General features: G+C 44.1%; 1 protein-coding gene across 2 annotated transcripts in view; it reads left to right on the forward strand.

Annotated features, from left to right (window-relative positions):
* Window positions 1-2,597: 2,597 nt before the first annotated feature.
* Window positions 2,598-15,751, forward strand: part of NT5DC1 (5'-nucleotidase domain containing 1) — a gene marked incomplete at both ends in the record, with an annotated part of 126,242 nt that continues 113,088 nt past the window's right edge. For both annotated transcript variants that reach the window (XM_079716941.1, XM_079716942.1), the window contains 4 exons: window positions 2,598-2,690; window positions 8,517-8,608; window positions 10,018-10,089; window positions 12,262-12,368. In XM_079716941.1, coding sequence (XP_079573067.1) covers window positions 2,598-2,690; window positions 8,517-8,608; window positions 10,018-10,089; window positions 12,262-12,368 — 364 coding nt within the window. The remainder of the gene's footprint in view (window positions 2,691-8,516; window positions 8,609-10,017; window positions 10,090-12,261; window positions 12,369-15,751) is intronic.

Here is a 15,751-nt window from a genome sequence, read left to right on the forward strand (position 1 = left end):
GTGAAACAAAGCTAATGTCTGCATTTAAGTTCAGGGTTATGTAAGGAGTGAAGGGAAAGAGGGAAACCATCCCATGTGTTCTTAGAGGAATTAGACTGAGCTTTGAGGTTAGTGGCCAAGAAATGTGAGTGGAGCTCCAGGAGGAGTGGCAGATCTTTCAGGATGATGGGATGCAATTATTTTCTAAATCCTCCTACAAAGTGTAAATGTTGTAGGCTGTCTAGCACAAGACCATGAGGAATATAAGATGTATAACAGTTGTTTATCAGCAGAGATACAACTGTTGTTCAGCATGTTCAGGTCTAAGGGCCAACTCTCCAGTCCAAGGGACACTTACGCCATGAAAAAAACATCCTTTCATACTCTTCCTTCTAACAATGAGTGCACTTGTATATTTACATTACTAAGGGAAGTCCCTAAAGTGCCTAATCCCACAATAAAACAAGATATCCTCCAAGGAGACTTATGGCCTTCAATGTGTAGTCTACCTGAAAGTTTGACCTTGGAAGGCACTCTACTGCAGGGGCCAAAGAGGAATGCTAAGGTCAGTTCTATGGCTAATAGACTCACAAAAGGGAAATAGGTACGAGCTATGATACAATCCAGCTTTTGTCTTTTTTGATTCACAGACATTAAAGACATGGTTGTTGGGCTCTAATCAGTGAACAGCTCAATCTTATTTTTTTTAATCAAAAAAATTTTTTTTTGGGTTCCATTGGGTCTTCGTTGCTGCACATGGGCTTTCTCTAGTTGTGGCGAGCAGGGGCTACTTTTCGTTGCGGTGAGGGGGCTTCTCATTGCAGTGGCTTCTTTTGTTGTGGAGCATAGGCTCTAGGGCACCAGGGCTTCAGTAGTTGTGGCGCCTGGGCTTCAGTAGTTGTGGTGCGCGGGCTTAGCTGTTCCGCGGCACGTGGGATCTTCCCGGACTAGGGATCGAACGCCTGTCCCCTGTGTTGGCAGGTGGATTCTTAACCACTGGGACACCAGGGAAGTCCCCCACTCAATCTTCTTGAGGATTCTTTCCTGTCCTCTTCCAGAGAGATTTGTTTGGGGCTTTTACAAGTCATAATGGAACAAGTTATCAATTTATTCAAATGGGTGCACTAGGTATAATAAGTGTCCTACTATATTGAACTATTTATTGTACTAAATCTATTCCTTGGTTGGTCTATTAGCCCCACAAGTGTTAGTATTTGTAAGGGTTAAATGGAATTCTTAACCAATTATATTTTCATTATGTCATGACTATTGATTTTTTTCTATTGGGTAAAGTGTTCCTTTAAATTTAAAACAGAAGCAGTACAAAGATAATACATTTATATTTTCTCTTTTTTTTTTTTTTTTTTTGCGGTACGCGGGCCTCTCACTGTTGTGGCCTCTCCCGTTGCGGAGCACAGGCTCCGGACGCACAGGCTCAGCGGCCATGGCTCACGGGCCCAGCCGCTCCGCGGCATATGGGATCCTCCCGGATCGGGGCACGAACCCGTATCCCCTGCATCGGCAGGCGGACTCTCAACCACTGCGCCACCAGGGAGGCCCTATATTTTCTCTTTTTAACGTCAATGTTTGTATTTTCTCTTTCAAATAATTTGTATTTTCTCTTTTAAATTATTTTAAAGGTCTCAAAGTCCTAGCCCTTCATCCATCTAAAATGATACTAGCTATAAACAGTCCTTGAGAGAATTGAGAACACTGTCACTCAAATTACTGTGTTCTATAAACTTTAAACCTTTCTGTTTGCATAAAGTTCTCTCTTCTGTAGTATGTTCTATGAAGTTTCTAATATTCTTTCATAGAAAAAATGCATTACAATAAAAAATAGGATAATCAAATAACAACAAATATTGGTTTCTTTAATCATTGTCATTTTGCAAAATGGTCCTTCACGATTTCTAATAAATTTATTTTCTAACGCGGTCCATGGGGTGAAATGTTGAAAGGTCTCCCATTCTACTTACAAATACACTTAGGAATTTACTAAAGAATATAAAGTTTTTGATTGAATCCATAGTTAGAGATCTCATGGGCAAAAAAACTCATCCAAATTATAGGCTAATTGGGTCAGGGGAATATTAGTGGGTAACATTTTCTCCATAATCTTACATTATTTCGCACACAAGAGTAAAGCGTCAGGTGTACCTTGACATTCTCTTGGTTTCCCTGGCGCCTTGAAAGCCAAGGGGAGGCCCGGTTAATTCTGCGGCGAAGGCTATGAGCCAACAGGGGCTTAGTGCCGCCTCCAATTCCTGCAGCAGCGGCTCCGCTCCCGGTCACATCCCGCCTTCGGGACTTCGGGGCGGGGGTCAGGGTGGTGACAGTGAGGCAGGAGCCGGCCTGGGAGTGTCAGCGGAAAGCCGGGCAGCGAACCGGCCAGTGAGGGCGCGGGGAAGGCCGCCCGCGAGAGGCGGGCAGAAGCGCGGCCGGGGGCGGGGCTAGCGGGCGCGGGAAGCGCGAGGGGCAGCAGTGCGGCGTCCAGGGGGCGGCCGCAGCCCCGCCCCGCCCCGCCGCGTCCTGCCCCGTAGTCCCGCAGCGTCCTACCCGCGCGCTCTTCGCCGCCTCTCGGGGTCCAGGAGCTCGGTGGTGCTTCGCGCGCAGCTATGGCTCAGCACTTCTCCCTGGCCGCCTGCGACGTGGTCGGCTTCGACCTGGACCACACTCTGTGTCGCTACAACCTGCCTGAGAGCGCCCGGGTGAGTGGCGCGGGCTGCCGGGGCGCACGGCGTGCAGCCTCCATGGCGGCTGGGGCTCGAGTTTCCTCCCGGCTTAGGCGGCGGCGAGCATCGCCGGGGCCCTGCAGCCGCCGCGCCTTTGCGCAGAACTCGGCCTCCCACGGCGAGGCGGGGCGGAAGGAAGTGTGCATCCCCCCCATCCCCGCCCGTGCTGTGGGTACCGGCTTATTTAGCCCAGCCCTTAGGCAAGTTTGAGAGATGGGTAGGGAAGAAAAGGGGCGAAGGAGGGACAAGTCGTGCAAGACTGGGCTAGGGAAACGGTTCCTGGGGCAGAGGAAGGGCGGGGCTAGGGGAACTCGGGGTGTCCTTTGCATATCCCCGGCCTTGGAACTTCTCAGAGAATCGTTCTGGCCACCAGCAGAGCGTCGATACAGCCACCTGGTTAACGACTTGTATTTTCTTTGGCTGCGTTTTTCTTTTGCACGTCCATGAGACAGCCTGTCAGTTTTTAAACACTGCAGCCCGGGAGAAATTGTGTGGTGTATTGGAAGACTAACCGAAGAGTCATTAACATGTTAGCCCTAATTTTGCCTTTTGCCAAGAGAAGGAAATAAATTTTGCTCACCTGTTGCGTGCTCCATGCACCTTGAGTAAGGTCTAATCCTGACAACAGCCCGGGTCCTCACTGCACGTAGGGAGGGAGGGGGAAGTGGGGTGTGTATGATTCCACACCTGTACCCTGAAGTGAATTGTTGTCCCTCCCCCATTCCTTTGGTTTCACAAGGAAACTAATTTTGAAAAATTAACTTTTTTTTTCAGTCAAATATGTAAGTATCCAAGCGAAATAAGCTGGTTATGGTAGTCAGAGCGAGGACTCTGCAGCCAGACTGCAGACAGAGGGCACCAGCTCCTCTGTTCCTAGCTCTGTGACCTCGGGCAAGTTACTTAACCCGTGTCTATTCTCAGTTTCCCTATCTGTAAAATGGGGCTAATAATTGGATTTGCCTGGAAAGGTTGTTGAAAGGATTAAAAGGGTAAAGGATGTATAATGCTTAGAGCTGTGTTGGACACAAACAAGTGTTTACTTTTATAGTCACCACCTATATCATTCCCCAGCCTGACCACTTATGAATAGAGCTCCTGGCCACTGGCGCAGGCATCAGCCAGGGCTGCTGCTCAGTATGGTGAGGTCAGTGCTCCAATCAGCAGTTCAGGTACCCCTCAAAGGTCAAAACAGTGTCTGAATTACTCATGTTCTCTATGTACAGATGGTGGAAAAAAAGAAGTGTACTGTTCCTTCTATTATACTTCCTGCTTTCCTGCTGTACAGGTGTTTCCTCAGTCATGTTGAGAGTTGAGGAGACTTTACTTCTTGATCCTTGGCCACTGGTTCCTCTAGGTCTTTGACTCATATTTACCTTCCCTTTGCCTTTCAAATCTTCTCCTGAGTAACATTTTCTTGCATTTCCTCCCTAGTCACCTTCATCTGAAGGAAATATTGTTAAAACCATTGTCATTAGAGCCAATTTTGTGCATGTGTGAGCATAAAATTTCAGAATACAGGATCCTTAAAAGACAAGAGTTCTTTACTATAAGCCTCGAATATAAGAGCTATTAAAAGGTTGAAAACATTAACGTAGTGCGTTTTGTATCCTGTTTGGTTCAGAAATCTTTTATTAAGTACCAACAATATGCTGAGCACCATAATAGAGTTAGGGATACAGAGATAACACAGGTCTTCAGGTGGCCTTGTAATGGGTAAAGGTGTTGAAAGGTTAGTTCTGGTCCCCTGTGCTGAGGGCAGCATTGCCTGGTCCTTGCTGCTGACTGTTTGTTACCTGTGCTTGGGGCCCTCCTCCCTTCATCACACAAACTCCTCAGCTGGCAGGTCTCATCTTAAGTCGCCTGGCCCCCTAAAGTTTACCTTTCTGTCCCTATCCCATCTGCAGTTTTCCGTAAAAACCTTAATTTCTCACAGTACTTACACACTGCATTAAATTTTCCTGTTTACTTGTTGGAATCTTGCCCTAGATCCTAGAGCCATGACCCCTTGACACCAGTATCTGTGACAGTTGATTGTGTGTTCTGTGTGCCAAGCTGACTGCGTGCACGTACGGGATTCAATAAATAATTGTGGAACAATTGCATAAATAATAGGTATTTTAGTAACTGAAAATAGCACAAACAGCAACTATTCTAATAAGCATTCTGCTATATAAACTGGTTTGACCCGTACAACCATGTGAGTTAGATGTTATTATCGTCATTTAGAGATGAGGACGCTGAGTCACAGAAAGGATAAGTAGCTTATCCAGGGCCACCCAGCAAGGTGGTCCAGCTGGCAGGTCTCTGCTACCTCCCACCAGGCTTTATGTGTGCTGCAAATCCCAGAGGAGAGTCCTTGGAGTGAGTGATGCTTGGGTCCCAGCACAGGAGTTACAAGTGGCAGGTGAGTAGGCAGAGAGGAACATTTCTGGCAGAGGAAATATGGCCAGGGCAAGGACCTAAAGGTGAGAACCAGCGCCTGGATCTGCTGGGTGTCAAGCAGAAGGTGGGGCGTTGCAGGAGAAGATGCCGGAGATGGCAGTGGCGCTGCATCATGGATCACTGCGCGTGCCTCTCATATCAGTCTCATAGGCATTTAGTTAAATGCACAGTGTCGTGCAAATGTGAAGCTGGGTGCGTCGCCTCACCGGGGGACTCAGGAAAAGCATCGTAGAAATGATGACACCTGTGCTGTCCTGGAGTTGCTGACTCAGGAGTGTCTGGACCCAGGCAGTTAACTTAAACGTGCGGCTGGGAGAGTGCGTACACGCCCCTCCTCAGGCGCAGCTGTGCTCAGCTCCTGCCAGCGTTTGCCGTGGGGCGTAGGTAGAGGCTCCGTCTTGTCAGATCTAATTCTTTCAAGACAAATTAGAAATCTAAGCTTGTATGAGAAGTCTTTCAATTTTTAAACACCAGCTCATTTTCGAACACAGCAGGATTATAGGGTTGCCAGATGTAGCAAAGAAACATACAGGACACCCGGTTCAATTTGAATTTCAAATAAAACAGTTTTAGTATAGGGGTGTTCCAGATATTTCATGGGATAAGCTCATACTATAAAATTATTTGTTGTTTAGCCAAAAATCAGATTGGGCTGGGTGTTTCATATTTTATCTGGCAGCCTTCAGTGGGAAGCAAATGTAATTTGTGGTCTGCGTAGGACCCACAGGGCACCAGTTTGCACCCGCTGTGGATTGTGTGTGATTATTAGTCACGTGAGACTGTTGAGAAAGTAAGTGGCAGTTAAGGCTGGGAGAGCAAGGGGGAGGGTGGTGGGGGCCCTGTGCCATGAAGGCTTCTGTGGTGACTCAACATAATTTGAGGAAGAGCTTCAAGGACCAAGGCCTTGGGGCTAGAAGAGGGCTTTCAAAGGCACAGATTCCCTGCTTTTCTCAGCACCTCTGTTCTCTGCTCCTCTTTACACATTGACCCCATTCTCTCCTATTACAGAACCATCTCCTTGGAGAGGTAAGGAACACAGCTCTGGATGCCCCTGGTGGCATCCCTGCTAGAAAGGGCCCTTTCTCTTGGGAAGGAATCTGACCTCATTGGAATCACATGCCCATATGTTAATCAGTATTGCCAAGGGATGAGACACTCCAGTTGTCCAAGGTTGAGTAAATACTTTGACCAGAGGCAAGTCTGATGGTGGGCAGTAACCATTGGTAGCTTGAAACTGGCCATGGTGGGGGTAACTATACCATGGAAATGAGCAGATGCTACAAGTCAGGACCTTTTTTTTTTTTTTAACCAGTGCCCGACTGATAATAATAGCAGTACTTAAATTGAATTTACTTGTATGCCATGCACTGCTCTAAGCATCTGAGGATTTTCATTAACATGGGATTTACATCTCTTAATCCCAGGGCACTGGTTCCTTGCAGGCAGGATCATGATGTGTATTTTTTGTTGTCCACAGTACTTTGTACCTGAGTGACTCAGTACATTTTATGTTTGAATGAAAATTCATATAACATAGAAGTCAATGATTTTCAGTCATCTCGGGGTTTCAGGAATTTTGTCGGGGCCCGACCCTATCCTGTAGGCTTGGAATTTCTGGGTGGCTTTAAGAACCATCATCTGTGGTTCTGACTACCGCCAGGGTTGAGAACTGTGGATACATAGTGTTGACTTACTGTAGCTCTGTGGACAACTGACCTGGATCAGGGTCACATTGCATTGTATGGGGGTACATGTATAGCCATTTTCATTAACTTTACGACAGAGAACAGCTCTGTTTGACAAGGAGCCTTTGCTTTCTCCACACTCATCTCCTAACACTCGTAACCCCAATCCCCAACTTCAGCTGTGTGCCCCCTGGACTGGGATTGCCCTCTCCCTGCTGGATTCACCCAGCTAACTGCTCCATCTTGCAGGTGTCAGTGTGTACATCACCTCCTCAGGGAGGCCTTCTCCTACTCCTCTTGCTGTATCTATTCTCGCTTCCCCCTTGTGCCATTCCAGTGCTATCAAAACCTGTCATGGGGGCTTCCCTGGTGGCGCAGTGGTTGAGAGTCCGCCTGCCGATGCAGGGGACACGGGTTCGTGCCCCGGTCCGGGAGGATCCCGCATGCCGCGGAGCGGCTGGGCCCGTGAGCCATGGCCGCTGAGCCTGCGCGTCCGGAGCCTGTGCTCCTCAATGGGAGAGGCCACAACAGTGAGAGGCCCGCGTACCGCAAAAAAAAAAAAAAAAAGTCTGTCATGGGTTAACATCTCCAGAAGGAGGATCAGGTTGCTCAGTGTGTCTCCTTGGACACTCTTCAGTCTCAGAAAACCTGTCATTTTGTTGTTGAGAATGAAAAGATCTGTCAGCCATCAGCAGAGCATTTATCTTTGTGCTTGCTTCCAGAGGCTTCCTTTTTCCTGTTTCCTTAGCTTTTCTTATGGTGGGGAAGAAAAGGTACTCACTTTGTCTGATGGAGGCACCATGATTCCTTCTTTAGATTACCTGCCTGGTCCCTATGTGTATTTCTGTTTGAGACTCCCCTGTGTCAGATGACAAAACTAAAATAAGGTAGTAATGAGTTTGATATCCTTCCTTTGGAGAAGATAATCCACAGATTGGGAGAGTGCAGTGCCCCACAAGCAGTGGAGTACTCTCCCCCAGAGATTTGGGGCAAGACCGTGTTTTATAGAGTGTTAGAAGAGGCACCACAGAAATAGGGCATGATTGGCTAGGAGGTCGGGGATTTCCTGATGGGCACTGAAGGTCCTGTTTTCTAGGGTGAGGTAAGCGAGCTAAAGCTGACGTGGAGGATTGTGATTGGTGTATGTTAGGTCTCCTTGACAGGGGTTTTCTGTAAACGCACACTGTCTTAGGTTTAGATTTGTGACCACAGCTGGGCCAGTGGGGCGGCCTCCATTTTGTGGGGCCCAGTATATAAATTAGCATTATCAGCCGCCATGGGGCCTTTCTAGCAAGGGCGGATGGAGGATGGATGTGATGATAGAGTGGTCATTATGTTTATCCTCTGGAGATCTGTTAAATCAGTTTACAAAGCTTTGTCAAGTCTTAATGATCTCCAACCCATTAGGCTTTGGGAGTAAGATTAATAATTGTCCTTGGTGGTATAATTGTATACTGATGGTATAAAAACGACACAGCAGCTGCCTGGGGCTCTCAGGAGTGGGTAAATTGCTTGGGATGGAGTGTTAACCTGCAGAGCTTCACAATTACAGATACTACAGATTCCCTACCACCTGTCTCATGACTGATTCCATTAGGTTTTCAGGTCTGTGAAGCTAAGAATGAATAGTGAATTTTACATTTAATCTGTCTTTTTTCCTTCTTTTTATTAACAGCTCATTTATAATAGCTTTGCTCAGTTCCTGGTCAAGGAGAAAGGGTATGACAAGGAATTGCTCACTGTGACTCCAGAGGATTGGGATTTCTGGTAAGCAGCTTTTTTAAGGTCAGCACTTTCCTTCTGATTTTTAATTATTGTGGATAAAATTTTAATGCTTCCTCTTCTATGGAAGCAGAAAGTGAAATGTGAAGTTGAGTCAAAGGACAAAATGCCTTCTGTACTAAAAAGTTTTATGTTTGATGAATTAAAGTCCTTTCTACTTTAAGACTTGTTTAATTAAGTATGAAAATAAGCTAAGAGCATATGTGACTAATTTGAGTATTTTTACATGGTTTAAGTCTGTCGTTATTAAGAGTTTGAGAGGTTATTAAGAGCTGTCTAAAATTTACATCTTTTATTAAAAAATTTTTCTTTTATTGCCCTTCAAATACAGAACTGTAAGAAAAGAGGAAATCATCATGTTTTGAATAAGTGTCTGAATTGGGACATTTGTTTTTCTGTAATTGGGTAGATACCCCTATGTCTGAGACTCTGACTGCTTACTCCCTTCCTGGCTTAGGAGTCTCAACTTTCCAAGGCTTCCTTTGTCCTTCTTCCTCATTTAAACAATAAAACAAACAAAAGTCCTATTAAACCACTTTAAATTGTTCGGTTGAAAAATAATAGTAGTCCTGAAACGCATGAAAAATACATACAGAAATAATTCTAGACCAACAGAGTTCGTCTGTTATACATTCTTCCAATGTTTGGTTAGTCCTTTTTGATTTATCCCTTTTAGCAAACGAAAAAACAGAAATATTTTACTGTATGAAACCGCCGACTCCGGAAATTTTACTGCGGACCAAAGTAAATAATGCTTCTAAAGTACCTGTCGTTTTCTTTTTAATTCTCTTGGTATTTGGTGGCCGTTTTACCTTCTTGCTTTTATTACTCATGATAATGAATCTGTACCCATTTTTCTTCCCAAATCCCATAAGTCTTTTACAGTGAAGAACCCAAAACTTCGTATTTGACTTTGTTTTAGTGGTTTTCAATAGTATGCCTAGTCCAGAGGGCTCGTTCTTATAACCCGACCTAAATTGAGGCAGATTCTAAAGAGTACAGAAAAGATTCTGGCTAAGATCTTAACTTGTAGAATACAAATGTGTGTTTGTGTTTTATTTAATAGAAAGCATTTGTACATTTTAACAGAGGCATACAATGGTGTTCATTTTTTGTTCTCTGTGAGTTTTTTTATTCCTCTTTTTAAAAGCTCAAAGATTTTAGACACTTAATATGCTGTCCTTGGTTTGCCCACATAACAGTTTTCCTTATGTACTTGCTCTGAGGATGATATTTAATTTTAGAATTGATATTCTTACTTGTTTGATTAACATATCATTCACTTGGGTGGGAGAGTCCTTTTTTAGCATTGTGATTTTTTTTAAATATAAATTTTTATTTCTTGGGTTAGTTAACTATGTGAATTGACTGGTAATCAGAATTTTCTATGTCAGCTGCAAGGGCTTGGCATTGGATCTGGAAGACGGCAACTTCATTAAACTTGCAGATAATGGCACCGTGCTCAGGTAATAAAATTTAGTTGTGAAGTCAAAACTTTACTCTTTCCAGGACATTTTATTACCATATAGCATTTGATAGTTAAGGTATGGGTTAAAGAAGATTATTACTTTAGTCAATCAGATGGCAGATTATCTGTGTGCCTGCATGTCTTTGTGTGAATCGTTTGAGCCATTTAAATATAAATCTGGAAGCATTAGATTGAAAGGTCTAATTCTTTAAATTTAGCTCCTCAGAAATATTTTCAGGAAATACAGTAGAATGTTAATAAATTGCTTTATCTCTTTGACCACAGAGCCTGGTAATTATATTGTGCTAACCTGGAGTAAAATTGAAGCTGTCTTTATTAAGGAAGAAGGAGAGAATGGATGTTGGGTGGGGATTGGTGGTCTAGGCACACTGCTCTTTCTTCCCCCATTTATCCAAATTCGCCCCCATCATGCAGCACCCATGTTGTGTCTCTGCTCCTTCTGGAAGTGTTTCTAGATTGTTCCAACCTTCATAAGTATCTCCCCCCTCCCAAACTTAGTGCTGACTCCCTTTCCTTCCCTCCTCCTAGGGTGAGTCCAACACTTTGAGTATTAGTAAGAGTAGGGCAAGCATTTGAGAAGCAGCTGCCATCGCTGCTCTTAGTCTTACAGAGGGTACCATGGAGTGAGCATCTATTTTTCCCCCAGTACTGACAGTACAGGCAGTTAACGTGGCCGTGCAGGTGTACAATTTATTATTTATGCTGACATGGTCAGAGTTCACGAAGAGGATGCTCAGCACAGGCTACCCCTTGTACATACCCTCCCTTTGGGTACATCATTCTTTTTGCACAGTACAGACTCACACTCCACCCCAGACCGTCCCCTAAGGTGTAGCTAGCTAGGCCAGGTATGGTTCCACTTCTGATTATTTTATAATTCATTTGCATGTTTTTTCTCAGGCAACTAGAGGTAGAGTGTGTGTATCGATTTGTGTGTGTACACCACACACACACAATGCAGCTTTGACCATGACCTTAAATGCCACTTTCAGATTCTTACAGTGTACTTGGCTGTCTTCAATCACGGTTAAAAGAATAGAAAACATTCCACAGTTTCGCTTCTTTCTTTTACTGTCATGTCTGTCTGTTGGTCCCCACTCCCAATACCCTTTTCCCAAGGTCTGACCGTCTCCATTCAAGTTCTGGCCAACCTGCAGCTTCTCTTGAATTTACAAGGTTATGTCCTTGATGCCTGCTTTCAAACAATATAGTAGATTCCTTTTCTGATCGTTATTTCTTGCTCAAGGTTCCTCCACCCTTACATATAGCTTTTATGTAAATATTAATCTGTTTATAAATAGGATCCCGATTATGATTTTCCTCCATTTGCCCTTCTTATTTCATTTCCTTTTCCTTCATTTTGCTTTGCTACCACAATATAACACCAAGAGAAGACTAATAATACTCCCTAGCATTGTAATTTCTCAAAGTAAACAACACAAAATATCAACTGTTTCTCTACAGGGTAAGATTCTCTTAGTCAGGCCCAACGGATGCAAAAGCAGTATTTCGAGTACAAAAAATAGCTACTTTCTTGTCTTCCTGTTCCAAGTTTTGCCACATTCGTCTTGCTGTTTCCCATTTGTGTTTTTAGCTATGTGGTGTCCCTGAGTGGCATGTTGCTGCCCCATATTCATCTTCATAAGTCCCCTGTGCTCACAGCCGCCGGCCCTGGGTGCCAGGCACCTCCCTGCTCCTGCGGGCCTGACGCAGCTCATGCTCTGACTTGCTGCTCTTTCTCTCCTGCTGCCAGCCCAGCTTCCCACCCAGTCCCTGAAGTTGTTTCCTCATTGTTCCAGTTAGGCTAATCTTATCTGCATAGTTAATTGACAGCGTCTTAGGCAAGAAGTCGTCATATTTCTCCCAGAGAAATTGTGGTTTATAGTATTGGTCCAGGGCAAATGCCACAGCGTTGACCTCAGAGTGAGCTGCCCCTGATCACTTTTCTGGTTGATGGGTGACGTGGAGAAGAATAAGAGCTGTCAAGAGAAATGCCGTATAGGATCCTAAATGGGGAAGTCATCCAGTTGAAAACCTTTTTTGTAAAAAACCTTTCATAGTATCAGGGTGAATTAACAATAACAAGGCTGGAGGAGGGGGTGTTCAGGAGAACCACTGATGAGTCACGTGCCTCATCTCCCCAAACCAGGGCAAGCCACGGCACAAAGATGCTGGCTCCAGAGGTGCTGGCGGAGGAGTACGGCAGGAAGGGGTGGAAGCACTTCACGCCAGACCCGGGAATGGCCTGCCGCTCAGGTATGGGTCGTGTGGGGCAGCACTGCCATTCCCTTCCCTGTTTTGGACCCTGAGCCTGGGACGTCAGGACACAAAGAAGACCCTCCTTGCACCCTGCTGGGCAGGACCCACAAAGGACCTGCTGTGGTTTCATAGGAAGAGGATGAATTTTTTTCCCACGTGTCTGATTTTCTCTTTGGCAATTGGTTCTGTTTTATTTAACGTTCTGTTGATTCACCTTTCTACTTGCACTTGTTCTGGAGTAAAGAACAAGGAATAATACATTCCTTATTCTGTATTTTTATCAGTTTGTTACATGCACAATCCTTACTTTTGTTTCTCTGTCCCCCACTTCTCCCCACATTACTCATCTCTCCTGTTTTCTAGAATTCTTTTCTTTACTGCCATTTCTAGTACCTTCTGCCTTTGTTTTTTTTTCCCCCTTTACTTCAAGTGATTTTACACATTTTTCCAGCTCTCTTTAAAGAGCTTCACCGTGAGCAAACAGGAAAAGATTTTTCAAAAATTATTTATAAACACAGATGTGCATAAATTAGTAAAGAATCATTAAAACATTATTATAAATAGATGGACCTTATTAAAAGTCCTGATAGTTTTTAGTTTGTTCTAATTTTTTTTTGCCATTTTCTCCTACACTACAGTTTTGAAATGCACCTATTTTCATTTAGAAAATGTAGTAACCAGAAAACAGTTGGAGTTATTCCTTATTACTGTTGTGTTTTTGTTTGTTACATTTGCTATCTTTTGGGTTTTGTTTTTTTTTATATTGTAGTGAGATGAAAATGTCAGGAAATGTGCGTTACCTTGATAAAATAAGTTGATAGGAAAAACTGAGGTTTCACCTTGAGGTTAGGTATAGAATGTTTTCACACATCTCAACTTAGAATAGCTAGGAAGTTAAATGGATGGGAGTATCACTTTTACTCAAGTGATAGGGAACGCCTGTTGTCCAGATGTAGGCAGTTGTAAATACACGTGAACAACACGGGTTTGAGTTGCTCAGATCCACTTATACGTGGATTTTTTTTCCATAGTAAATACTGCAGTGCTACACGATGCACACTTCATTGAATCCATGGGTGCGGAATTGCGGGTAAGGAGGGCTAACTATAAATTATACTCAGATTTTGGACTGTGTGGAGATCAGAGCCACGAACCTCCCCTCCCCGCATTGTTCATGGGTTAACTATAAACTCTTCCCTTCTCCCAGAAAAGGCAGGCACCCAGCTAAGTGTTTTATTCTGACATCCATTCGGAAATAGGGAGTATTTTAAAGAAGTGAAGTATTTCCCAGCTACAAAAGAAAGCATTCACCCAACACGACATGCCTGTTTACCCACTGCTCTGCCCGCTAGAGAGCACTGCCTCCTAGAATCCAAAGCTTCCATGTGATGCATAATTTACCCAGGAGCGCTCGCTCTGAGGATGGTCTTGGAGTTTATTTACTCCTAATTGGGCTGCTTAGGGAACTGTTTCCACTCCAGGTGCCCAGTGATGGGGCTGTGACACATAGTAGAAGCCTACTGTTTCTGCAAAATAGTAAGAGAAAGCTAATGCCTTTGAAACATAACAGTTTTTTTTTTAATGTAGAGACATGAAAGAAGGAAAAAATGGCCTGTGATTCCAGTTAAACTTTGTTTACATTAAAAAAAATAATGGGAGCATATGATCAGGAAATGTAAATATTATAGGAAGAAATAAAATGAAGAGTAATTATTTCCAACCCCTGTCCCCCACAATCCCCTTTCCACGAAGCTTATTTTTTAGTAGTATCTTTTTTTTTTTTTCCCGTTATGCGGGCCTCTCACTGTTGTGGCCTCTCCCGTTGCAGAGCACAGGCTCCGGACGTGCAGGCTCACAGGCTCACATGGCTCACGGGCCCAGCCGCTGCGCCCGGACCGGGGCACGAACCCGTGTCCCCTGCATCGGCAGGTGGACTCTCAACCACTGCGCCACCAGGGAAGCCCGCAGAAGCTTATTTTTTTAAGTATACAGAAAGGATCATACTTCTTCTGTACTTTGCTTTTTTTCATTTACATCTTGGAGATTCCGTCACAATAGCACAAACACAGATGTACTTCATTCTTTTCAATTCAGGCATGCGCTGCCATCCAGTGCCTATATCATGATTTATTTCATCAGTGTCCTCACATTGGACATTTTTGTTGTGAGTGGTGTTTAACCATTAAAAACGAGCCTGCAGTGACGTTTTCATACATGTATATTTTGCACTTTTGTAAATATATCCAGGGTAAGTTTTTAGAAATATAGTTGCTCTATGGGTATGTGGGTTTAAACTATTGCCAAATAAGGCCTTTATTTTCAGGAACTCCAATTGATTCTTTATGGGCTACTTCCTTCTACATTGAGTATATTCGTGTTCAGAGTTAAGTAGAGAGTTGTAAAGTACAAATCCCTACCAGTACACTTAGGGAATTTGAAGCATTGATGGACACAAACATTTTATTGACAAGTTATTTGATAAGCACTTTTCACGTGGTTGCCTTGGCATGAGTATGGTTTTTCTTACCAGCCAGTTTCCAGAGAGCAAGTCCTTTTGATCTTTTTCTTCCCATACTGGTAGATTATGCAGAAACGGCTTGGTCTAATGGAAATCACAAGGCGCTTGGAGCCAGACAGTCCTGGATCGTAGTAACTCTGTTACTTGCTGGATAAAGTGATGTGGTCAGTTACTAAGCCACTCTTAACATCCCTTTCCTTATCTTTAAATGGAGATGATATCACTTGTCTGCAGAAGTGGGAACTTACACTATCATGAATTGTTCTCTTCCCCTCAGTCATTCATATGCCTTTGTTCCATCATCACTAAGAGTACACAGGTTTGCAAGGCTGAGGTGTTGGCAGTGGGTTTTGGTGGAACAGTTTTTCTGTGTGTAAAGCTTAATGATTATAGGACTCGATCTTGATTCAGAGGCTTTTTCTCTTGAACTAAACTCAGTAATCACCTCATTCCCAGTGAGCTGTCTGCCCTGTAAAGAGGTGGAGGGCCAAAGCTTTCATGAGCACAGTCTGTGAGTTTGATGTTGGGAGAGGCGTCGAGAGCAGCCTGGCACTGTTAACATGTCACAGCTGCACAAACCCCGTTATGTCCACGCGGTGGTCATCTAGCTCATTTTTGATAGTCGAGTGACATCAGCCCCTTGCCTTGAGGGTGGAAGTCAATGAGTCCTTCTCATCCAACCCCTGAGCTATTTGATTAGATCCTCAACCAAGGCTCATAATCCATATTTCAACTCATAAACTGAATTTCATCTATTAATGCCCACAAAAGGAGAAAAAGGGGAGGGGAAAAGCACGGGTACAACGATGACACACCTCCTGCTCCCACAGTGCCCAAGACAGCTGGCTGTCTGGTTCAGGCA

This window comes from Hyperoodon ampullatus, assembly GCF_949752795.1.
Source record: "Hyperoodon ampullatus genome assembly, chromosome: 12".
NCBI classification, from domain to species: domain Eukaryota; kingdom Metazoa; phylum Chordata; class Mammalia; order Artiodactyla; family Ziphiidae; genus Hyperoodon; species Hyperoodon ampullatus.